The sequence below is a fragment of the Eupeodes corollae genome, chromosome 1 (assembly GCF_945859685.1).
Source record: "Eupeodes corollae chromosome 1, idEupCoro1.1, whole genome shotgun sequence".
In the NCBI taxonomy this organism is placed as follows: domain Eukaryota; kingdom Metazoa; phylum Arthropoda; class Insecta; order Diptera; family Syrphidae; genus Eupeodes; species Eupeodes corollae.
Genome location: NC_079147.1, coordinates 99,722,565 through 99,749,998, shown reverse-complemented (window position 1 = coordinate 99,749,998; position 27,434 = coordinate 99,722,565). Strand labels below are relative to the sequence as shown.

Genomic DNA, 27,434 nt, shown 5'->3' with positions numbered 1-27,434 from the left:
CAGAAAAATCATGAATATCCCTAAAAGACGGAAATAAACTCAGAAACTTGAGTTTTTAAATTTTGGTTGGCAATCTTTCAAATTAAACCATAATTGGTAAAGTTGATAAACTGCTTAAAAATAATTTATAATTTAATTATAAATTTAGGAGGAGACATTTAAACGCGAGTAGATTCTTGATGAGCAAACGTTAATAACAAATTTACCATTAATATGAAGAAAGATTTGACTATTTTAAATATTCATCCCAATAACTCCTTAAAAATTCAATTTAAAAAAGTGACAAAATTAAATACATTGGTACTTCACACAATTCCTTTTATGGAGGACCATAGATGTTTTCTGTGGGTTTATCTACTTCTTCATCAGACATCCTTGTACATAAAATTCGAATTCCTAAGTTCCTTTTTCCCTAAAAGTAATTCCATGCAGTCTTTTATTATTCAACTTCCATTTGACACCCAATACACAATAAAGAAACCAAAAACCTTCAATAAAATTCAATTTTATTCAATTTTCTTGTTTTGAAAAAAAAGAAAACATGTAATTTCAGCCACAAACCAACTCTCCCACACCCACTCCCCCACTTAACCTAATCCTACAAAATAGAAAAATAACAATGGATCAAGCACTTACCCAAAATGTCGCTTTTTTTGTTGATGGGACGCCAACTGCCTGTGACAATGAAAAGCTCTATCACACACGTTACAAGTCAAGGACTCATCTGTCAAAGAGTAAAATAAAGTTTTATAGAAAGACTTTTTATTTTTTATTTTGATGTTAAGATACAACAAAAAATATAAACCTAAATTGAAACATAATAAATAACCATTAGCTATTGTACCTTTACCTAAATATATCTACGAGGAGCTAGAAGAAGTATTCCAATACCTATTACTTTGTTTTTTTGATTAGATTTGTGTCATGTTTTGATATTCCTATGTTCTATCCAATTCGAAATATGAGAGGAATGCCAAATTAAAGGAATTCAATGTTGGTATCTCTTATGGGAAAAAAAGGTCTTGTTTTAAGTCTGATTTTTTTTAATTACCAACAACATTGTTTCTATAGAAAACATTTAAAAAAAATTAAATAAAAGATGTAAGGTACATATAATATTGTTATTGTTATAAACTTGAGTATCAAATCATTTTAAAATTAAAGGGTTTTAGTGAGAAGCACTAACTCCCTTAATTTTTCGAAAATTTCAGGGATAACACAATTGTTTCAAAATTGTTTTTTATTACAAAAAGGTGAAAGATAAAATTCTAAGAGAAAAGGTAGAAGTTTTTAAATTAAAAAAAGTCTCAATCAATCAAAAGCTTTACCTGATATTGAAATTTGATCAAATTTAAAAAGCTATCAAAGTTCACGGAAGTGCCTCGACAATTTGTGACATTATTTCCTTTTTACCGTAAAAAAACTCAGAAAGTTTTCTATTTCCGCGTAAATTAATAAAGCAAGGTATTTCAAATTTGCAAAACTTACAAGACTAGACGATGATATGTATCGTATCGAATTTCATCTCCATGACCAAAATAGTAGCTGAACTACAGCTAAAGCACTTAAAATATTGTAACTGACTAATTTACAACATTCAAATTAAAAGGCACTTCCCGACAATACTATTTCAAGGAATCATATACTTTAACAATTTGCTTTGTAAAAAAAATGGCACTAAAGGGCTCAGGATTTAGAAATAAATTACAAATTTGAATTTACAGATTGAAAATTATTAAAATTCTGTTGAAATCGAAAAAACATTTTGAAACAAAAATGAGAAATATGATTGTTGCTGTTCGCAAAAAATTAACTTTGGTTGTTGCCAAACACCCAAAACATCACCCTATAATGTTTTGCAATTTATTAGCACGCCTTCATCATCATCCTGTCAAGAATAGCTGTTGTTATCAATCGCACTTGCCCTAACACAGTCCATTTTTGTATTTATCGACAGACCATCTCCGCGCTTATTTAATAAAGAATAAATTAGCTTTAATATTCGGCTAAAAAGCTAGTCGCACTAAATTTATTCCCGAAAATTTGAACTTGTGTCAAATTGTGAACAATCGTGAATTGAAAAATCGCTATTATGTCAAATGAAACCAAAACCAAATCGGATGAGTCGTATGAAACTGAATTAAGGGCTCTCCGGTCTCAACATGCTGTCATCCTTGGACAGCAAACTAAAGCTAAAAACTTTCTGGCCACTAATTTGAATTCTCTTAATCGCTTCCAGGTTGAAACCAAATTGCAAATGCTCGAGACTCAGAACATCAACTTTGAGAAGGTGCAGTCCCAGATCGAACGTCTTGACGAAGAAGAACTCACAAGTGGTAAGAGAGTGGTAAGTATTACACTCTACGTTCAGATATGCTCCAACATCTGGATACCTTTTTGGCACCAAATAGCACCATCGCACCCAACAACGTCACCACTTCACATAAATCTCGTGTGAACTTACAAAAGTTAGCACTTCCATCATTCTCGGGATCGTATACCAAATGGATGGATTTCTCAGACATGTTCAACTCGCTTATTCATAACAACAAGGAGCTCACCAACATCGAAAAGTTTCAGTATCTCCGGTCTTGCATCCATGGAGACGCAGCCAGAGTAATTGAGTCTCTAGAATGCACCTGCCAAAACTACGAAACTGCCATCGAACTTCTCAAATGCAGATATGATAACAAACGAATTTTATTCCAGGCACACATCCAAGAAATCTTTCAACTGCACTCCATAGTTAAACCCACTGTGGAAACTATTCGTGGTATGATTGACACCATCAATGTCAATCTCCGAGCACTCAATTCAATAGGTACTACGGAACAAATTTCTGATGGATTCTTGCTGCATTTGATCTTGTCAAAGTTTGATAACGAGTCCCAAGCCAAATGGGAAGATGAAATATGGGCCGGACAAGAGCAGAAGACCCTTAGCAAATTAACCCAAAATTTGGATTCCACAACCCTGACAAATAGTGACGCCTTTGAATTCCCATCCTGGAATGATCTCTGCACATTCATGGAGAGACGGTGTAAAACTCTCAACATCATCGAAGCAAAATCACATCGCAGTTCTACATCAGCCAACACATTACAATCGCATCAACGATCACAACAGTCGCAGTCGCATCACCTCGCCAAATCAAGAACTCAAGAATCGTTATTCAAGAACTCGTCCTTGCTTACAACCAATCCACCTTCAACGTCACCTTGTGTCTTTGGAACCAGCCATCACACAACCCATTTAGCTGTACAAAATTTGTTAACTTATCTCCAATGGATCGCTTCAAGCTCACCAAGGAGTTGAAATTATGCCTTAACTGCCTACGAGGACGTCACACAGTACAACATTGCAACTCGGCATATAAATGTCAAAAATGTGGTGACAGTGATCATACCTTGTTTCATCGTGAGCGCATCGCACCTGCAATTCCTCAGACTCCTGCACCATCAGCAGCAGATTCAAAAGAAATTGTTAATGCTAATCCATTACCTTCGTCTTCATCTACCTCTTTACAGGCAAGCCATGCGGACAACACCAATCGAGATGCTGGGTACGTATTACTTGCTGCCGCACTGGTTAATCTTTCCAATGGAGGAGGTACATCTTTAATTAATAAGTGCATTAAGATATATTCAGACAATGCTACTAATTTTACAGGAGCACATCGGGAACTTAGAGAGTTGCATACATTATACATGTCCGAGCAGCACAACGAAATCATTCGTCAAGAGTGTCTTCAAGATGGAATTGAATGGAGTTTTATTCCACCACGCTTCCCCAAGTTTGGAGGCCTCTGGGAGGCAGCTGTGAAAGTCGCCAAGCACCACCTTCGACGAATTATTGGTCAAGCGGTGCTGTCATTTGAAGAGATGACAACAGTTTGCTGCCAAATTGAGGCAGTTATGAACAGCAGGCCTCTCACTCCAATGTCCAGTAATCCTAACGACTTGACAGCCCTCACCCCAGGACATTTTCTGGTTGGGTCACCACTTACCAGTATTGCAGAACCTTGCAACATTAGCAACCTGAAACGATACCAATTTCTTCAATGGATCCAACAAAACTTCTGGCGACGATGGTCACATGACTACCTTCAACAACTTCAACTTCGAAAACAATGGAATTCTGCACAACCTAACATTCACATTAATGAGCTAGTTCTTTTAGAGGAAGATAACACACCACCTCTCAAATGGCCAATGGGACGAATCGTTAAAATCTACACAGGAGACGATGGGAACATACGTGTGGCTAACGTCAAAACAGCCACAGGTATCTATAAACGTGCGATATCCAAATTGTGTCCAATACCATTCGAACTCGATCTTGAAAATACAAGCAAAGGTACATAAAGTGTTAAAAGTAGGAGCTTTCAAGGCGGGCAGTATGTTGCTGTTCGCAAAAAAATAACTTTGGTTGTTGACAATAACCCAAAACATCACCCTATAATGTTTCTAGTTTTCTTCTAGCACCAAATAGCAATTTCATGTCAAAGCCAATGCCAAACGTAGGCCATGACCAACTATAGAACCTTTGCAATTTATTAGCACGCCTTCATCATCAACCTGTCAAGAATAGCTGTTGTTATCAATCGCACTTGCCCTAACACAGTCCATTTTTGTATTTATCGACAGACCATCTCCGCGCTTATTTAATAAAGAATAAATTATATTACTTGCAAATTTATCGCGTTTCATTTGTTTTCATAGCTTTAATATTCGGCTAAAAAGCTAGTCGCATCAAAAATGTTGAAAACAATATTTCTTATAAGTCAAAATAAGCTTGAAGCTATAATCTTAAATTTTTTTAAATGATATTTGAGTCGAAGATCAATTTTTGCCAACTTGAATTAAAAAATGTCAATTCGATTTTTCTCAAAACTTGACCAGATGTCAAAAACCTTATTTTTCGTTGCACACAATTACCTTGGAAATAAATTCTTTTTTTTTGTTCGCAAAATATTCGAGGAGACAAACATTTTCTTTTCAATTTTTTTTTATTTATAAAAAAGACCGTTACTTGATTTTTTTTTTAAATGTACTTTTATGGTATCATATCACAATATATTATATAAAATTTAATTCAAGTCTCTACCGTTATTTGTTCGTGAGATATTTTGGGTTAACCAAAATGTTTACCCTTTGTTTTTTTATTAACTTTCGTAACGAGTTCGATTTGTCAAATTGAAAATTTTTACATTTCTCGACGTTTTAAGGTCAATAGATTCGAAATAAAATATATTTAGAGAGATGTCTGCTCATGCGTGTGTACGTACGTTCGTACGTCCGTACGTCCGTATGTCCGTACGTTCGCGACGTTTTTTTTGTCGTCCATAGCTCAAGAACCAGAAGAGATATAGACTTCAAATAAATTTTGCTATACAGATATTAAGACAAAAAGATGTCGAAAGGGCTCTCAAAAAAATGTGTGGGCGTTTTTTTTACCATAGCAGTTTAAAAAAAGGTGAAAATTTTGGTTAACCTTAAATATATCATGAACCAAAAACGCAAAAAACTTGAACTAATTTTTTTTTATAATAAATTGTAAATTGATACAAAACAAAGACATTTTTTGAAAAAAAAAATCCAATTACGGTTTTTTTATAAATCAAAAAACTAAAAAAAACTTTTGTCACCTCGAAAGTTTTACGAATGCTAAATGATTTTATCTCCAAAACAATTTTGTGCAACGAAAAATAACGTTTTTGACATCTGGTCAAGTTTTGAGAAAAATCGAATTGACAGTTTTTTTGTAAAAAATAAAAACTTAAAGAAACATTACTCAAAGTTTGTAAAAATTGCATTTCAAATTATTATGTATCTATTGAAAAATATAGTTATCAACATTCAGTAACATTTTGACAAAAATCGAATTAACAGTTTTTTTTACAAAAAATAAAAATTTAAAAGAAAATTTAACAAAATTTTCAACTGAAATATCTTTTCAAAACTTTATATCTTTTTAAAAATACTTTTGTCAACATTCATTAAAATGTTGAGAAAAATAAAATTGACAGTTTTTTTTATAAAGAATAAAAACAATACTAAAACTTTTTGTTGGTAATTTAATTCAACTAACAACTTTTTTAACCCAAGAGGAAAACATACAAACTTTTAAGCAAGAAAAATCGACAGAGGGGATGGGAAGTTATCAGTGTGGTTCGCATCCCAGCCTCCTTTTGTCTTGTAATCGGTCCGATTTGTCGAATTGAAAATTTTGACATTTCTCGACGTTTCAAGTTCCCTACAATCGAAATAAAAGATTTTTAGAACGACGTATGTGCGGTGCGTGTGTATGCACGTACGTTCGTGATTTTTTTTAAGTCGTCCATAGCTCAAGAACAAGTAAAAATATCGACTTCAAATAAATTTTGTTATAATAATGCAGAAATGACTCTCAAAAAAATTAAGTTGGTGATTTTTTACCATGGCAATTCAAAAAAGAGGCTGGGATACAACCCACAAAGATAACTTTCCATCTTGTGTGCCGATTTGTCTTGGTTATGAAGTTTGTAGTTTTCGTGTATTGTTAAAAAAATTGTCAATTGAATTATTTAAAAAAAAAAACAATTACATTGAACTTCTTAAAACACCCAAGGGCCGAAGAGTACCCGATGTTTTTGAGCTTCGAATGAATGCTTTTAAATGTATTGAGATTAATGCCCTAAAAATAAAAAGTGCTTGAGAAAGAACGTTTGTTCTTGAAAGAAAAAAGGTCTGGCAGAAAAACGATGATCGGGAATATCGATGTTGATGAAACCATCAAACTTCAAAAATATCTGAAAAGAAAATGGCCATGCAATTTAACTTTAAACACATCTAAATACTGGCCGACGCCCACGCAAAAACAAATAAGTAACAATTCAGATACCGATGAAGACATTAAAACTGAAGCTTTAACAAGATAACCAAAAAAAAAATGCCTCCACTGCTTCACTTGGCCCAAAACCAAAATCTCTTTTTAATGTTGCAAAGGTGGCAGAGAGATTCAAAATATCAGACGAGCTACTACAACAATTGTAACAGCGGTTTTGTAAGATTATGGTCAGATAAATTATACAGATCAGTAATATATTATCACATTGACATTTACAAATAAACAGTAATAATAAATTTTAACAAATAAATAAAAGCTTATTGGCTGGGAGGGGACTAACAATAACACCAAGATAAAAAATGGAATCATTTGAACAATCGAAACAAAAATAAAACGACCTTTGCAATGGTTCTTTGCTTACTCCATGCCAACGAACTACTATTAGGACACCTTTTTAAAAAATGTAATGGAAAAACTTCTAGTTAAATTATTACAATATCAATCTACAGAACATCTGCAACGGACCTGTGCGATTGGGTACTTTATCGATTTTTATGATTTTCAATGTTAATTGGCGACTCCTAGCGGTCATTTTTAAATTTTAAAAATGTCTTAAAATTTTAGGAACCAACGCAATTTTTGCTTCATTCTTTTTTCTACCGTTTTTCGTAAAAATATTTGTTTTTTTTTATGAATTAAGTTTTTATATGTTTTCAACAAAGTATATTAATTGTATTGTTTGAATAAAAAATGTGTGTTTTACTTTAAAGTATTTTGTTATATATATTTTCTTGGCTGTGGTGTTATGTCACCCCTGCTGTGGTGTATGTAAATATATTTTAAAAGTGTTGTGGTCGGAAGGTTAACAACTTTATTTTTGTTTCATACAACCGCGCGCACTAATGTCGGTGCACATTGGTTTTGAATCATGCAATGAATGGGAGGACAGAGTGTGGTAAGGCATTCCACATTCGCGTAGTATGGCTAAAGAACGAATCTCTGCAATATGAAACATTAAATGCCACGCGTTTTTTATTCCCCTCTATAGCTACAATGGTATTTAGGTCGGAATTTCATGAGCTTATCATATTTTATCGTTGCAGTTCCACATCCGAAGAGGAGAGATGTAAGTCTAAAAACGAATATGCAAAGCTAAAAGTACTATCGTCAGCGAAACAATGTATAGGATTAGAAGCTGCAGACAAGAGATCATTAGTAAAAATGAGAAAGAGTATTGCAGATGGAATAGAGCTTAAGGGCACACCAGCATTTACTTTGTTATTTTCAGACTTGAACCCATCCAATACTACTTGTATTGAACGATCTGAAAGCCAATAATCCAATTAAAGAGGGATTCATGAAAACCGAAAGCACGCCTTTTCGATAAGAAATCCTGATGTCAAACCCTATAAAATGTTTTTCAAATATCAAATGCAAAAATCTTACTTCCTTTAAAATGATGTTAAGATTTGCTCAATTGTTCGGTGAGATGAACCATGAGAACACTAGCTGACTTTTCAGCCATTCTTTCAGTAAGAAAGCTTTTGATCTTCGATATATTTCTTGAGCTGATAAGTAATCAGCGTTTACATGACCTTGAAAAGAACGGATGCAAGTGCAATCGGCCGGTAATTAGAGGGTAAGAAAGAAAGTTGGAACGAGACCTGAATAGTAGGAAAGATTTAAAAGCTTATATGGTGGATTTGTCTGCGTTGAAGAACACCTCCTGAAAACTGAAGCGGAGATACCATCCGGACCAGTGAAAGTATGTGTGTTAAGATCTCTTAGGACCTTTTCCAAAGTACGAGTGCGAAAAAGGATTGGTGCCATATAATTAAGTACAAGCTCAAGTACAGGCGGAGTCGTAACACTCACTGGCTGTGTAGAATTGGCGGCGACTGGCTAGCAAAGAATGAAAGGATTTTCATTGACAACGAGTGTATGATCGAGGAAGGGGAAGAATTAATCATGTTTTCCACGCATCAACAAACATTCGTACTGCCTTTGGGACAATGCAGGAAACTTAACAGCTTAGCTCTAATAACCTCTTTGCAGCTCGAATGAAACCATGCAGATCGGATGCTTTTAACTCTATTCAGATAAAAGTTTTTATTCCCAAGAGTATCAAACTTGAGGGAATATCAGCGCTGGCTACAACGTCACTATCTCAGAAAAAATTATTGAGCAAGCCGCAATTGGCTTTCTCGTATTACCAAACGGTTATCTCAGGAGATCTTACTTTTACCGGAGTGTTTTGACACGAGAAATTTGAAGATATAACACAACATATTTTCCTATATGAGATAGATCACATTGCAATTACCCGTAAAAACGATTTCAGAGCTAGAAATCAGACAAAGCATCAAATTCACTAGAAGTTGACACTATCTAAATTAGGGCTTCGATAAAGGAAGCAACATTGAATCGTTTGCTTGGTTACAGAAAATTTAAACCGCATAAAATTAAAAAAGAATTGGTGCAAATACCATATTGTGGCAAAAGCTGATAGACAACATCATTCCTAATATATATGGTGAGGCTATAAACAAATATACACATTTCAGCAGGATCGGAATCTTCACATACTAGAGTTTCTTTTAGGGCCAAAACAGCTGGCATCTATGAAAATTCGCTCTTAGCCCACGATTATCACAATAATTTACTCTAAAAATGATAGTCATGGCAAATAAATTTAAGCTTATTTGAGATTATAAGTGATGGTTTCTGTTTTGTAAAAGTTTAGTTTTCAAGAAGAAATAAAACCCATATTATTTAATGTTATGGCCAAAAGTATGGTATTATGTCTTAAAAATGTTTTCGCTACGGCTTGATACAAATAGACCAAACAAAGTGGTTCAATTTTCGACCACTTTTTACCTTAGGAGGCCACTTTCTGGTCGTAAGTCAACAAAAAAGAAAATATTTCTTCTCAAGGCGTTAATCGTTTTGGGCTTATCCGCGTAGACAAGTGCCTACACCTTTGTATATATATTTCAAAGTTTATATACAAGGGCCTACACATAACTCCACAATCAAGGGACAGCTGTCAAAAATACCAACTCCGAAAAAAAGTACTATCGGATTGAAAACGAAACTTCTTATTTTTGACTTATTTCTTATAATTGATTTTTATTTATGCTTCAAGGTCAGGGTGATATTTTTTTTAAATTTCAATTTTTAACATCACAGAATTGAGCATTTTCAGGATATCCGTAATTAAGGGTAAAGACATTTCCAAATAAAAACACCCTCAATAAAAATCAAACATTTCAAGTACAAAATCTCCCTCAATAATTTTTCACTAAAATTGAATGATACCTACTTCCATATGTAATCGCCACCGACAAAAATTTAAAGCTCATAAAACGAAAGTCTGTTTTACGACCTGCTGTAACCCTCCTATTAAATATCCCCAAATGGCTTACTAATGCTAAAAGCTGGAACCTTGAATCACTTCTATTTCCCCTTAGCCCTCTTCTCCTATCGCAAATCTCCCATAAATAATTCTTTTTGGTTTTGAATTTTAAATGATACACATTCGTATTATTTTCATACCATAATCCTCGTCGTCGGACATGGCCATTGCCTGTAATCGGCTTATGGTATTTGCGTTAATCTCCTTTTGTCGTCGGGATGTGTCGTTTTTTGATGATGGTCCATCCAGTTCCAAGTCCGAATCATTCTCAACATAGTTACCCTGCATATCGTGGTGACGATGATGGCCATCATCGTTATCTACAGGATGCTGGTGATGACGATGTTGTGTCGTCGTCGTAGCACCACCATTGTTATCCTTTGACGAAATCATTTCAAAATTCTCCAGATCATCGAAGGGATCGTCGATATTGTTCTTCATTGAGGAACCATCATCTGAATCCACACTCAATCGGCCATAAGCTTTCCGAGGGGGACGTTTCACGTACTTATCTGTAATAGAAAAGAAAAACCATAGATGAGAAAAAGGAAATTGAGTTTTTGAATTTTTAGGGCTAAGTAAGTAATAAAAGTATGGTGAAATATTAATAAGTTGCGTCAAAGATTTCAATAAAAGTTTAATGAGGCTGAACGAAATCAAAAAAGAAAGGAGGGAAAAGAAAGTAGAAATGTTATGATAAGACCTTTTTCTTTTATAGCATCATCTTGCATGTCTGAAGAACTGAGTGGTATTATATTATTTATGGAAGGAGGGATGATGAATATATTTTCAAAAACCAACACAGATGTCAAAGTTCGTGCAGAGATAAATTATGTGAAAACCAAATTTTATATTATTTGCGTTTCTATGCAAATGATCTTAAATTCCAATTCGATTTATCGATTTAGGCAATAAAAAGAAAAACGTATGGAAATTCAATAATGGGGATAGAAAATTTGTATAATTTTTATTTGCGTAGGATTTGCATTTTTATTTCTTCGTAAATTTTTATTAAAGGGAGCAAAAGATAACTTTGGTACTTTAACAGATAAAATGAGTTATTTAAACAGAAAAAGGTTTGAAGAATCACCTCTTCTTGCTAGTGCACATATTTTTTTTAGAATGAAAGCTGAAAATTTGGGCCACTGTATGCAAACCAATTTCGTCTACTGGTATAAAAGGTCATCACATAAGATGCAGAATTTTTAATGCAGAGTGAGCTAAGTGCCATGTCGGGTAACCGTTGGCTGTTTATCTTTATATCATCAAATTCAGAGCGAAAGAAGTTAGTAAACAAAGTGACCAAAAGTCTTCCCAGTAGGCGGAGTGATACATGGCCAAAGTCGTTCCTTAAAGAAGTATTGGTCGATAACGCTCAAGATCCAGAGCCCACGCCAAACTGTGACTTTTTCATGGTGTTTTATAATATAGTTTCAGCATCTATAGGTCAGCTAAGTCAGCTAGGTCAGGCAGACAACGAGTTGCAATTCTCCAAGTTGTGGCATGTAAAACATTGGTGAAGTTTCCGGATATATCTTTGAGTGATCCTGTCCTGAAATATCCACAAAAAATAGTCCTCTAAGTAAGATTATTATTTCGAACGCTACTTGGTTTTTGATGGCCAGGGTCAATGTGGGTAAATGTAAATAGAGGCAAATTATATGGAAATAGATCTCAACATTTGATTTATTTTAATTCCTAATGATCTAACCAACCAAATATAGTTCAAGCTAAATGGCCGGTAACATTTCCGGACTTTTTTCTTTATAGATTTGTGTCCAAAAATCTCCCACGATGTTACCTGGACATCTATTGATGGCTGTTTGAAGTTTCATAATGGCAACAAAAGCTGATCTTTGAGGAGCCTTGAACGTTGTACCTTGTACTTTTTTACAAGATTGTTGGTGTTCTTATTTTTCCAAGTCACAGTGTTAGCATTAAAAAAGGAAGAGAGGGGCATCCAACGTTTATAAGTCTTATAGATAATAGTCAATGAACATCGGGTGCTACTACGGCAGTTGGAACCCGATCACTAGTGGAAAGTTGTTGGGTGTGGCAAACTAAAGAGGAGGAAGAGGTTTTTCCTCTAAGGCACCTGTTCTTTCATATATATAGACATATAGACGGCAGCAGAGGAATTCCCTACATGGAATCATGGGTGGGGTCTACAGTTTAAGTTAGGTTGAACTACTTAGTGAAAACTTTATAACGTCACTGAGATATATTCGGAGCACAGGCAAGTAAGGAATGGTTATGCCGGCTCTCGCTCTTGGAGTTCCAACAAGGGCCTGGTCCTTTAGGTTAAAGGTCGTGCTTTAAGGTGACTTCCTGACCACGTAAAGAAAAACCAGTTGCGAAACACTCACAAGCCTCGCACGGCTTTAATGTTGAAAAACAACCAAAACAAATGAAGTAAAAACAACTTCTGATATGCATGTGGAATGTTAGGTCCTTAATAGACCACTTGTAGTCGAAGAATTAGCGGAGACTCTAGAATGCTATAAGGCAGATGCATATCAACGGGTAAAAAGAGGATAGCAAGCTGCGATATTCACTATCGTGACTGATACCGAGAAAACCAACAACGCTTATTTGGATGTGGATTTTTAATTGGAGCCAGACTTAGGCAACAAGTCTTTATAGGTCCATCAACGAGAGCCTAATGACCACAATACCGCATGCTTCGATAAGGATTATCGGAAGGCAAATGCAGCCAAACAACGAGCAAGAAAATCGGCTATGCTCCTTACATTATCCCATAGGAAACCCAAACATATTGCGGAATTGTTGGTTTTCAATTGTGAGAACTGTAAGGTTTTAAGTCTCCTTGGGGCTTATGCAACTCAGGATAGTAGAAAAGGTGATAAGTAATGTTGGAGCAACATTGAGTTTTCGACTTATTAAATTCTACTCAATTTTTGATCCACTGTTAAACAGTGTTGTATAGGTGACCAGAATTTAAAGATCTTATCATATAATGCTTATTACCTTATCACGGGAATCTAAAAGCGAATATAAAAAGCTGAGGGTAGTGTCGTCAGCGGAGCAGGTAAGTGGATTATGGGTTTTAGACAGGAGATTATTAATAAAAACTATAAATAGTGTCGGAGACAGAACAGAGCCCTGGGGCACACCAGCATTTATTGTGTGTTTCTTAGGTTTGAACTCATCGAAAAGAGTCGGTTGGGGTAAATGTAAACATGGGGTGAATGTAAACGGCTGTTATTTACACGTTTAAAAAAAAATCAAAATATGAAATGTTGCGACACCGCGCCGGTTATTGTTCGGATTTTCTTGAGAAATTTAGAGGTGAAAAGAAGTTGTCTCTGAAAAGTTAAATTCAAGTTCGTGAGTCTGTTTGTGACCTCTAAAAAAGTTGATTTTAATTCAAATGTAAGTATTATTTTCTTGTTCTATGGAATTAAAAGTTCATTAAAGTAGTTCCTGTGAAAAAACCATGGTGTTGTCATTTCTTGCGCGTTTTTGTTGCAAGTTTACATTTACCTCAGTAATTGAAGCATATGGGGTAAATGTAAGCACATTTTGGGGTAAATATAAACGTCGCTTTTGCTATATCTCTTTTTACATTAACTCCATTTCTAGCGTTTAAAATGCTCCAAACATAAACAAAGAAGAAACCACAAGTAAATTATAGTGTAAACGATCTTCAAAACTCTGTACGAGGTGTGTTGAATAAAAAAAAACTACATACCGCGCAGCCGAGGATAAATACAAAATCCCGAAATTAATTATCTTTCAAAGAAATAATATGCGAAAATCATCATTAGGTGCAATCGTGTCAGAGCGAGCACCCTTCCTTCAGAAAGCGACTGAAGATAATTACTCGTGCGAACATGGGATTACCCTTTGACAAACATAAACTTAGGGAACTTGTTGGAGAACATGTAAAAAGCAGAGGAATAAAAACTCAATTAAAGGACGATACCCCAGGTGGAAACTGATACTGGAGATTTATGAAGCGCCAACCGGAGATAACTTTGAAAAAACCAGAACATCTTCAAAAATTAAGAAAAGATGCCAGAAACAGATTTGTCTAATATATTTCCTAAACGAAAAAAAGGATTGCTTAAATTTTTTTATCTTGAAGAAAATTTTCAAAAAAAACTGTTTACAGGGTGTTTCAGAGATTTTTGTTAAAATAAGAAGTTTTAACAAAGGTGATAAACATAGCAGTATTTTAATATGCAACCGTCAAAGTCCGTGGAAATGTGTAATAAATTCATCATTTCTGGAGAGTATCGTTCCTTCAGATCTTTTTGGCTTCTCACATGCCTTAAGGAAGAAATAAGTGGATCCGAAAAGGTTGCTAGAATGTTAAATAGGTCCTAATTCTGCCAAATCCTTGTAACTTTACACGTATTCTGATATCGATATTTTTTGAAGTCTTTATTTTTTGCATTCCTGGGCTTCTTCTGACAGTTCTCCAAGTGGTAGTGATTGATATTTTGACTATAACCCAATATTTTGTGTAGAGTTGGAGTGAGTAGTTTTACAGGATACTTTTGTTTTGAAAGCTCTGCCGTTTTCTTAGTGTACTGCAAAAATTTAACTGCATTCACCACTTCTCTGCAATTCAAAACGTTCAATATTATTTTGAGCCTCCTTATAACTTCTTAATTGACTCCAGTTATTCGAGCGGTGGCATCTGACTGTTCAAAAAATCTTCTTACAGTGTTTCCGTCATTAGTGTTTCCAAACCCTTTATTTGGTAATCCACATCAAGACAAAGCTCATCTTGAAAACGCCTTTGGATCTCTTGTTTTCTTCTTTTTTCCGACTCCTTGATCGCAATCGATTCACCAGTACCTTCTATTTATTGTCAAAGAGTATACGCAAGCTTCAAAATAAATTCCATGCATCTGATTCTAGCGTGCAGTTGAGAGATTCCATATTCGTAATTATGTTCGTCCTCAATTCATTCATCTTTATTGAAGTTCTTTTGTGTCCTTTTGCATATCGGACATGACCGCGTAGACTTTGTTTCATCATACTCGTAGTTAAAAATAACTCGTGATTCACAGTTATAGTTGTTCCTTCATTAAGTTTATATATTGTTGGTTGAATATCTGCTATTTGACTTTTTGACTGTGGTATTTATGATGTCACTAGTCTCTTTAACATATTTGAACATAATGGGCCGACAGAAATGAACTGATGATGGGCGAGGGTTCCTCCAATGTTCACTATTTGTACTATTGAGTCGAAGTGGGGCAACTTCTGCCATGAACATGTATGCGTCTGTTTCACCATCTGTTGTATTTATTTTTTGCTTGCAGGCACTTTGTCCAGATGATCCATCGCAGCGCCATTTACTCCGTAACGTTAGAATTCTTGGAAGTGCAATTATTTTATCCTCCGTTTTGCTTTCTATTAGCTGCATTGCTATATGATCCATCATGTTTTGAAGTTACTCTCTAGCTAATATTTCCGTGACTTCTGAGTTTTCGGGAACTGCTTCTTTTTTCGCAATCGTTATCATACTGTAGGATGGCAAGACATCTATGTTGTGATGTCTTAACGAAGTTCTCAGAATTTTATATTTTTCTTTTGAGAGTCAAGGGTGTATTTTATGGGTGCATTTTATGGGATTGTGTTGGGGAGTGTGAATGCTTTCCTTGACTCTTTTGACACGAAGTGGACTTGCAGAAGATATTGCCTGAATTATATCACTCTTCCCCTTTTCATGGTCCTTATTGTATCTTATACTCAAAGCTTCAGAGAGATGTTCTGTACATATCTCCTTTGTAGCTTTGATTAGTTTCTGTTTTTAAGTAAATGTTGCGCACTCATTGACTAACTTCCTTGGTCTTTCCTCTTGATGTAGTTGGGAGATCACCCGCTTCCTCTGTTTGTCCGGTATTGATATGCTAGGAAAGCCGTTCTGCATTCTTTTTGAAGTTATTTTTAGATCTTTTGGTGGTTACCCATTTTATATCAAGGTTGTAATAAAATTGTTTTAATATCTGTTTGATTGTTGTAAATCTTATCAATAAGTTCTTAATCCGTATCAATAAGAGTACCTGATCATAATTCAATCGTATAACCGAAAACAAATGCATTATTTAAAATTTTAGTACAGGCTTAAAACAATTAGCTCTAAACTCTTGAAAATCTTAGGTAATAAACAAAAAATAAAAAGTGGTTAATTTTTTTTTTCAAAATAAAATCATCTTTTGAATTGCACCACACACATAACAAAGAAATCCATAAAAAGAATTTTTCATAAAAAAGGGGGGGGTGACTGACTTCATCGATTGAAATCTCCCTAGCAAAGTTCGATGCAAAATGACGCAGCTCATCTTTTGGATTTATGTTAAAAAATATATAAGGATTCTGAATCAGTTGAGATCTTAGCACCACTCGTTGAATGTTTTTTTCTATACAATTTGAAGTCGAAAAAGTGTGCAAAAAGTAGTGTTTCCAAAAACATTAAATTAAGCAATTGAAAAAAATGCCAATGCATATTATGAAAACAAAAACGAAAAGCGTTTTGAAACACTTTTTCTCGTAATAAAAATAAAAAAAATATCATCATAAAAAATCTTCAACTTTGGCCTGCTTTATAAGGAACACCAATAACTCAAATTGAATAATTTTTTGATTACTGGAGCTTCAAATATTAGTGAACCCAGTGAACTAAACGGTTTTGCATTATTGATCCACTTGAAAAATGAATATTGCAAGCAGTTTTGCAAAAACGGGCCACTGAGCGGCGGCGTGGAGTATAGTGGAAAGTGGTCTGGTCTTATACAAAGACTCACGATAAAGTACGAGGGAATGGAATTTGCTTGTCTTCACCAAGATTAGGACAACTAGGGTAAAGTTCTCTTCACCGATAAGTCCATGTTATGTCAATTGTCACCAGATCAGATGGACGTAGCCAAGTATAGAGAAGATCAGGTGGGAAATACAATTCAGCAATAATTTCCCAGCGTGAAAATTTCTGATGAGATTCCTTCCTGGTGTGGGCAGGAATTTCCTTGCACGGAATAAATGGCCAGTGCATAGTGAATTGATCCTTAAACTCCAATCATTACATCACCAACATTTTGGATATGTGATTCCTTTCGAACTATTTATTAGTAGCAAATTTCTTGCTGATGCAAGGCAATAGAAGACCTCACGTTGCCAGGTGCGTTAGGGACTACTTGAAACAAGTAGGCATGAATACCATTGAACATATTTGGGATATGCTGGTAAAAATGATAAGAAGCGACTCGTTCTTCCCGACACACTAAATAGGACGAGATCAGATGAGATTGCTACGTGGGATAGTTTGGCATACCTTATTCAAGGTATGCCGAGACGAATTAAAGCTTTGATAGATGTTAGAGTAGGCAATACCCACTATACTCAGTGAACCAAAACTAATTTATTTTATGTCCTTTCCCATCAAGGTAGTCCTAAAACAAATTGGCAACAATATGCAGCCCTATCTGACTCTTACACTCTTGAAGCAACCTTTCTTCGTGAATGATGTGAAATTTGGAACCATTGCTAGTTTCATTCATAACAACACCAACTTTGATAATACAATTTTTGAAAATGACAGCCAATTTTACAAATGTAGCTTCAACAATAAAGCCGCTATCAACTGCCAAAGTTCTTATTAAAAGACGCATACGAATACTTATAATTCAGCACTATTGTTGAAAGTCATTGCGATGCATTTTCTATTGAACGTTTATGAAGACTTCTTATTGATAAAATATGATAACGTAAGCCCTAACTTATTGTGTTATCAAAAATATCACATGAATATGGTACAAGGATTTAATTGAAAAAGAAACTGAAGAGAGTTGAACTCGCTTATCACAACTTATTCTTATTAATTCAAAAGCTCTTATTGTATCCTGTTCAAGACAAAAAGAATTTATTATAGAGAGCAGTTCAAGATTGCGGCTAACTACAAACTCAAATCCTTCCAAATGATAAGTATAATCTTTTGTTCATAACTGATAATTCACCTCATTTATTAATTTAAGCATTAAAGGACTGAATACATTGTACCTATATCTAGGAATAATATTAACAAGAGTTTTCGAAGAAACCCTTTTTACATCTGATGTAGAAAATCGCATGCACCACTGCTGCCGCCCCTGACTACCGCACCCCACTACCGCAACTTAATCGAAATATTCAAGATGGTTCTTCATATTCATATTGTTCATTTCTTCATTTCTAAGAATTGAAAAGAAAATCTTAACAAAAGACGTACATAATTCCCAGAAGAAACAATTTTACATATATTCGAGTACATAGTATGCTAGACAACATTATCTACTTTTAGAGTACACAAAATGGCACAAGTGCGGCAGGATACTTAAGTGCCTATGTTGAAGAAGATACTTATCGTTGAACAACAATCCATTGGAAGGCAAATTTTCAGGTTAATCCTTTGACAAAGAAGTGCACATTATTTTTGTTCGTCTTATACTTTTACTCTTTGTGTAGAGAGGCAACCTGTAGAGGAAGTTCGTTGACATATTTTTCTTAGCTTAAACCTATATTTTACTTGTCTTTTATTTGACGCCTTTTCTTCCTTTTAGCCTAAATCGTTTTACCCCCTTACCATATATCTGTTTTGAGCGCCAAGGATAAGATTAAGTACTGCTTCAGGAGTCTGTAGAAATTCTGCTTCGATAAACATACTCGTACACATCCCTTGCTTTAAGCTACACAAGAACTATATATTAAAGCCTTATCTAGAGTATAGGTAGGGTAGGTGCATCCTGCATAGCCTTGCCGGAGGAAAAGCTAATTGAATATTTTAACGGCGGCGTGTACTCATTTTCATATTTGTGATGCAATGCATGTGCAGGTGTTCTCTCGTAAGGATTCATTATTAATTATTTGCGGTAACGATGCTTCGACGATGGTGACTTTCAATTAGAGCGATAAAGAGGCAGAGGGCTTAAGGGTATTTTTGCTTTTGGCATCCGCCTTCGAAACGAACTGATTTTATGAAATTAACATATCTCCTAAAGCTGACTTTCATTAATTGCAGCGTGATATAAAATACATTTCGAAAATGTTGTTCTTTAAGGTAATTCGATTGAAATTTTGAAGCTTTTCCTTTAAAATTTCTCACAAAATTGTGTTTTTTTTAAATATCCGTCATTTTCTTAGACCGCGCAAAGATATTCTTGAGCCTCAGGTTATTGGCAAAACTTAATGTGCAAAATTCAATGGATTTAGAAATCAAAAAACGAATTTAACGAATTCCCCTAATTCTTCTATAAAATCTCGATTGAACTTATTTAAACAAACTTAATAAAATAGAATAAAACCAATTTACGTATCGCCTTTTTGGTTCTGAGCTGTTGAATCATTTAAATAAATCCATATTCATGGTGCCAAAGCAAATGAAAATGGAATTTTGTTAAATATAAAGCTAATGGCATTCAAATAGACTTCATCATAAATGAATAAAATATTCTCTCATGCGATTGGAGCGCCACTTAACCGTGTTGAATCTACTATATTTTGTGCTGTTAATAGAATTCTGTTTAAGTGGTTGGAAATGATTTTTGGTTTTTTAAAAACATTTTTTTACTCTCAATCAATTTTCAAGTGCGTTAAATTGAAGTGAACTCGAAAGTTGCAAATTTTTGAATGGCTCTTCATCGGCAGAGTTCATAATGTACTTTTTTTTTTATTGCACGCAATACTTTTGGCTTGAATGCACACACCCAGGAACTTTAAGTGGAAAACAAACGTCTATTCATCGATTTAAAGTCTGCAAATGACAGAGTCCTGCTTTATGGTGCAGACGCATTTACTTTCCCTGTTGCGGTTCAGACTGTATTTATAAAGAACTTTGAGAGGTTATAATGAAGTAATGTACTTCGAGTTTTAGAAATGTGACCATACAGCTTATAATTTTCATTGCTTATGAAATACTACATGCTAACATAAAAATTGTTAAATCTTATTTAAGGACTTCAGTCTTAATGCTCTTCAGCTTCGCTTTATAAAAGAACTCAAGTCGGTCAATCTTATGCAATGTAAATTCGCTGTTCGGGTCAACATGATCCAAATTTCATCAAAGAATCATCTTGAGTGATGAGCCCCATTTTTACCTCCGAAACTAAGTTAAAAAGCAGAATTTTCGTGTGGGTCTCTGAAACTACAGGAACGCTCAACGTATTCCTCTTTGGTTTTGTTTTTGTTTTGAATTCCTGAATCATGCAATAAATGGGAAAGACAGAGTGTTGAAGAGCCATCCACATTCGGGAAGTACGGCTAAAGAACAAATCTCTGTATTTGAAGTACGACTGAAGTTGGGATCTGATGAGCATTTCTATCGCGAAAATTACGGTTGAACTGTTTGAGGGTTTGAATGGTTCTGTTTCTCTAGAGCATAAAACTTTACAATAACGATTAAAAACTGTTAGGCAAGGAACGTTTCGACCATGTTCAATTGAAGTAAATGATTTTATGGTGATAATATCATCAATTTAAATGTTTTACGTTCAATACTGTCCAAGAGACTTAAGTAAGTTGCAGACCATAGTTAGGAGTTATACCCTAGCTTCGGACGGTATATAAGTCTCGTAGATAACAGCTTGATCAGACGGGGTGAAAAATAAATGTCTAGCATCGCCTAAGGATACCCAAACACCTTGGGGAATTTTCGGCTAAAGCACCGATGTTATTGTTCAATCTCATTGATGCGAGTGGCATCCATGGTTAGCGACAAAGGGGTTATATCTCGGATAACGATACAAGACAGCATTTTGAAGCAATAAATTGCACTCGGTTTTTATTTCAGATTTGGCAATGTTGTTTAGTTCAAAATTCAATGAGTTTAGCATATTTTGTCGTTGCAGTTCTACATACGAAGAAAGGTGGATGTGAGTCTCAAAACAACTATGGAAAGTTAAGAGTACTATTGTCAGTGGAACAATTTATTAGATTAGAATTTGCAGACAGGAGATCATTAATAAACATTAGAAAGAGTTTTAGAGATAGAACAGAGCCCGCATTTATTTTGTGGTTTTCGGACTTGAACTCATCCAATACCACTTGTATTAAAAGATTAGAAAGGCAGTTACTAATCCAATGAAGCATAGCATAGAAAACTGAAAGCACGCATTTTCGATGAGAGAATCTGATGTCAAACCCTATAAAATGCTTTCGAAATATGAAGTTTCTTCAAAACGATGTAAAGATTTGCCCTACTGTTCATTGAGATGTAAAATGAGACCACCAGTGGAAGTATTGCTGCGAAAGCCGCACTGTTGGTCATCTGGCTTTCAATCTTCGAGATATTTCATGAGCTGATAATTGATCAGCGTTTCCATGTTCTTGGAAAGAATGGACGTTAATACAATCGGTCGTTAATCAAATCAAAGATTCGCTTTTTAACGTCGTTCAATTAAATGCCACTTTGAAGTTTCTATTTGAAGAATTTGTTTCGTCATTCGTTATCATTTGTTCCTTCTGTGAAATGAAGTTGATTCTGCCATCTTTTCGATTTTTTTTTGGGATTGGGAAAAGCAACGGTAAGATGGAGTAACATGGAAATGATTAAGCATTAGGCCAGACTTTGAAAGGCTTAGTTCAGTTTTTGATGCAAGTTACAAATTTGTTATGGTTAGCTTTGGAGCCCACAAATCTGAAGCAGACCCGACTGTTTTTTCTTCATCAAACTTTAACAAAGCTTGGCTTAAAAGCCCAAGGTCATTGTTTCTGCTTCCTTTTTAACTACATATACAAAAAAGAAGATGTATGTTTATAGCCTCTCGAAAGCAAAACGAGTTGTGAGAAACACATTTGGTATTTCAGTTCGCACTTGTATAGTTCTAATAAAACCTCTTGAAATTCAAATTAATCTAGTGAAACTTCAACACTTTGTGGCTGCGTGCTGAAATCCAAATGAAAAAGGACACTTGAATCTTCCCATTTTTAGAGCAGCCATTTGATCAGGAAGTATAAAATGCCGAACCAGCATTTGTGGCTGTTGACATTATAGAAATATTTTCTGACTGGCTTGTGACTGAGGGAAACCTTGATAGCCAGTGGGAGATAACTTAAAACAATATTGTTAAGGAAGGTAGACTGTTCCACCCGACGTTGGATTATGTAAGAAAAATTGAACTGGAACTCAAATAAGAGTGATACGGAAGTTGATTTTGACACTGGAGTGTTCATCCCGACATTGTTAGATAAGTTTAGAGAATATTTTGGCTGAATTGATAGCCACCTGGTTGTCAGTGCAGAAAAGATAGACGTGTTTCTATTTTGGTTTGAATTTGATTTGAGTACATTGCACTGAAAACCCTTAAAGACATTTAAGGAAAAAAAAGAAAAGATTCCCGACAAAATCCACTCTCCATCTCTGACCCGTCAGAAAAGATAGTGGTATCAAAGTCCATAGGATTTGGAAGACCAACAATTTGATTCTCTAAGTCTTAGCCCGCTGCAATGTAGTAAATACTTGATATATGTAGGCCTACTAGTAGGAGGTGCAGAATGAAATTTAAAGTATCTGTGAGGCAGGATCAAAGGTATCATGTAGTGCCGACACTACCTATTCCTTAAACCGTCCTTAATTTTTTGATATTGTATTTCTTGTTAGGCGCAGGCCACCTCAGAATCAATCCATAAGACAAAGTAGGCCGTTTAACGACTTTGTACTTCCACCAAATCATCTTCGATTAAAGACCCCACTTTTTACCAAAAGTTTGTCTACAGGCGTAAATGGAAATGGAAGTCTTCGTAACCTTGTTAATTCGTGGTAGGGTGAAGGCAAGAATTATAGTTGTGGTCGTAAAGAGCATTAATTCAATTTTGCTCTGATAAACACCTAATCCATTGTTCGTTGCCCAGCTGCCAACTTTCTTCAGAGCCATCGCCGTGATTTCAACCAATCACGGTGGTGATTTCGCTAAACAAGTTGACGAACTGTCCCGCAATCAATAAGTCCAGATCATCAGCATAGCAGAAGAAATACTTATTCTCGTTATAACAACAATAATTTGATCTTCATGAACTAGATTAGTGTTTGGAGTTCTAAGCGTTTTGGGGTTGAAATTCTCGCTTGCCCGGATTAGTTCCAATAACTCAGCTGGAGAGAATGTCTACAATCTATCAGTTTTCTGCAGAAATGATGGATTGCAATGTTCCTTCAATATAAGACTTTAATAAAAAAGCCCTTTTGATTTGAAAGCTCCATCGGGCTCCTCACCTCTTTACTTTCAATTTTTGTCAATACTCTATCCAGAGATTTTTCAATGAGTTTGTTCTTGAAAACAGGTGGCTGAGTTCCAACTCATTCCATCGCGATAAACTATCAGGCCTTTCCAGGAAAAGTGATATATTTACCCGTTCTATCGGCAAAAGACATCCGTTCTTTTTTCTTCTCCTTCTAGTCAAATTTTGTAAAATAACTCAAATCGTACTTCATTTACTTTTAGGGCGATTATTTTTAATAATGGATAGACAAATTGATGTCTTGATGTTTTGGTTTATCATTCTTTTGGTTATACCTTATAGGAAAAAAGTTATCGAGGTTTGAAATTGAAAAACGCATGTGAAAAAGCCTAAAATCCCACCGGCAAGCTGAAGGCTCCAACCAAATCGTCTTGGACACAAAATAAAAACACTTTATACTATTTATTAAGTTAAAACTGTATACAATTTCAAACATAATACCCAGTTAATAATAACGTATCACGTAAAAACTGTGCCAAAGTAAAATTCTTTTTTAACTTCCGTAGTTTAATATCATATCTTGTTTATTAGAATGCAATACGCATTCCTTGATTATTCTTAAGAAATGCTCTAAATATCCAAATAATACCTCTTTGTAGAAAAACCATTAGATATGAGTCTGAATTACGTACTGATATATACTCGTAGAAAGGTTGTGTCCAACTTACCCAGTCCTACCCTACTTCTTAAAAAAACAATCTACACAAGTTAAAATTTTAGTAAATGACTCACTATCGCCCCTCATAATGATTCAAAGGCCAAATCCCTTATCTAATATTTGATAAAATGGTTTTGCAAGAATACTAACTTAAATAGCTCTTGAAAAAAACTTTAAAAAATGGTATTTTCTTTAAAAATTGAGCATACAATCAATAGGTTAACATTGAAATAGATACATGCCTTGAGACCAAATCCAATAACTATTTATTTTAACAGAAAATGAAACAATAATAGTATCTAGAAGTTATAAAGTACCTGTACTTAAAGTTTAACAAAAATCCCATCTGAATGCAATTCGATTGATATGCTTTCAAATAGCTTACCGAAATGAATAGAAGCTTTATATTGATATATTGATAAATTGATAAATTGATAATAAAACAAAAACAAACATTTCTAATGGAAATTATGACGTGATATTACCAATACATTATGTACCTACCACTTATGCTTATCATTTCTGATAAAAAGTAAAGTGTATATAGTAAATTTGTCAGAAGAATATATCGGTTATAATTTAATAATCTTGCCCATTATCCAAATTAATCAAAGTGTATTTATTTGTATTTAGATAAGATAAAAAATATTAAGTGGTTGCCTTGAACTTATGACGAATAGTAATATTACCATTAATTCTGACGTATTAAAACATAGCAGTGGACTTAACATTTTTTGTTAGTAAATCTTTTTTTCAATTGATAGGTACCTAAAGTATTGTCATTTAAGAAATTCTGTAAGACACAATTGTATTTCGACAAAATATAAACTCCTTTATGTTGAGATGCTTTTAAAGTTATTTTTACATTTTACTCTATGACTTTATTTCAATTAGGTGGCACAACAGTCCGTTGAGAACTAGGGCCTGTGTACAAGTAATGTTGTCAAAAATAGAGGGGACCTTCAGTTTTAAGCCGAATCCAAACGGCTAATTTGAGAAAGTACTTTTCGTGACAAGAATTACTTATGGAGGATTTGTCAATTCCTCGAAAGAGAGGCAGTACTCGTGAAAGAAACTTCAGGTGGCACAGGCAGGGAGTGAACCCAAGACTTCTGGCATGAAAGTCCAAAGCGCCCCACCCCACCGGTACTCTATGGCTTTCAACATGTAAAATGTTAAAGCTCTTTAAAAAATTTACCGGAGTACGCATACCATTTTTTCAACAAAAACAATACAATCTGTTATAAAGCCAACCCCACTTAGGAATAGCTACCGGAATAAGCTTAAGAAAGACCAGCAGCGCTCTAATTCGACGCATCAAATTTTTGCAAGACCAGAAATTACGACACAAAATAATACAATGTCCCAAAGGTAGTAATAACTTCTGATCACTTGTAAAAATGTTGGAAATATCACGTTATCCTCGGTTATAACGCTTGTCCATGTTGACACTCCCTCTGTAAGCTTGATTGATAAAGCGAGTTTGCTTACAGCATAGTTTGATGTAAATTCGACGTTAGCAGTGAGTGTCATGAGTCCTCCTGTTTTTGAGAGCGTAAACGATTTTAGAGGACGAATCTTCTTTCGCACTAGTGCAGTTGCAAGAGTACTGAAAAACATTGACATATCTTTCATGTTGTTCTGAAAAAGTGTTCTTCAACGCTGGCAAACCGAAAGCCTTTCCATCTTCCCTTATCCGTAGGTCTCTTTCCGAATAGATGGAAAACATCATCGTTCAGTCTGTCCCTAAAAAAGGCGAATCTTTCTATTCCTAAAACTGTCGTCCGATAGTAGGTACTCACGTCCCTTCTTTGCCAGTTCATGGAAGCACTAATTGAATATTTAAAATGTTTAGAGATTGAAAAAAATGGTTATTTTTCAAACTAGTGCATACATTTCATTTTGTTTATGTACAGCCGATGACGTTAATAGTAGAGATGAGCTGTTTTCGAACTTAATGGGCGTAAACAAGCATTTACTTCAAATTGGTATAAAAAAAAAACGTATTTGACAAAATCCGACATGTGCCATTTTTGAAATTTCAATTGATTACAACCTTAACAAATATCTGGAAGATAGAAAGCTTCTTAATGACCGGCAATATGGCCTTCGTTGCAATAGGTCCACCGGTGTTTTGATAGTTTATCTAACCGAACAGTTTAACAAATCTTTCCCTCGTTTTGGAGAAAGTAATATTATTGCATTATTATTTCAAATGCATTTGGCAGAGTTCGCTCCCTTAACTCAAGCGAATGCGTGCTTTTGGTATTGATGAATATCTTCTTCTTTGGACTAGAAACTACCTTTCTAACCGTTCAATACAAAATATTGTATTGGATGGTTTCAAGTCTGAAATTCATAAAATAAATGCTGGTGTTTCCCAGGTTTTGACCTTATATTCATAATCAATCTCTTGTCTTTCATTTTTAATCCATTAAACTGTCATACTCTCAGCTTTAAAGATTCATTTCTATATTCACATCCTTGTCGTTTTGGATGTGAAACTACAACGGCAGCCCCAATAAATTCCGATCTCGACAGCATTGTCCAAATTGCAACTATTAACTGTGTAGAATTGAATGCTTCAAAAACTCAATTTTGTCTTCTGTCGTTAAGGCGTAACCCACCCCAGGTGACACTATCACAGATTACCTCTCATGGAATTATCGTATATTCGACATTGGTAAAAATGTTTCTAGGTGCTTAGCATTTCTCCGGCGGTAAAAGAAATTTGTCACTCATTCTGATTTACAAAACCTTCATTCGTCCAAAACTTAAATGTAACTTACATATTTGGGCAATTGGGCCCCTAAAACAAGTTTAAGTCTTTTAAATAGGTTTTAAGAAAGGGCTTAAAAAATGATAGGTGATAGAACTAAAACCGAAAAAATTACATCACTCGAACATCGCCGCAATGTTTCATACCTTTCGTATATTTATCGATATTTTTACAAACAGTGTTCTGTCGAATTAGAAACTTGCATTCCCCTCCTCAAATAATTCAGTCAGAATGCCAACACTTCCAATAGTGCTTACCAGTTTACCCTTAAGCTTAATTTTAGACGAACTTTCAAGTAAAGAGATTAATTTTTCAACCGCACATCAAGAATGTGTAATGTTTAACCCAACTCTGTTTTTTCCTATCATTTTCATATTCTAAACTTTAAGACAAATGTGGACCGTTATTCAAATGAAGAAGAAGCAGCTGTGACTGCATTTGACATCAAAAAGACGACAAAACTTAACACACTGAGACCATATAAATTATTTTATTACAAAATGAATTTGGTAATA

At 34.7% G+C, this 27,434-nt stretch overlaps 1 protein-coding gene across 1 annotated transcript in view; it reads right to left on the bottom strand.

Moving 5' to 3' along the window:
* Positions 1 to 549: 549 nt before the first annotated feature.
* Positions 550 to 27,434, bottom strand: part of LOC129941992 (putative uncharacterized protein DDB_G0287457) — a 309,405-nt gene continuing 282,520 nt past the window's right edge. The window contains exons 2-4 of the mRNA XM_056050788.1: positions 10,384 to 10,755; positions 637 to 724; positions 550 to 592 (exon numbers count right to left, since the gene is read on the bottom strand). Of these exons, the coding sequence (XP_055906763.1) occupies positions 550 to 592; positions 637 to 724; positions 10,384 to 10,755 (503 nt within the window). The remainder of the gene's footprint in view (positions 593 to 636; positions 725 to 10,383; positions 10,756 to 27,434) is intronic.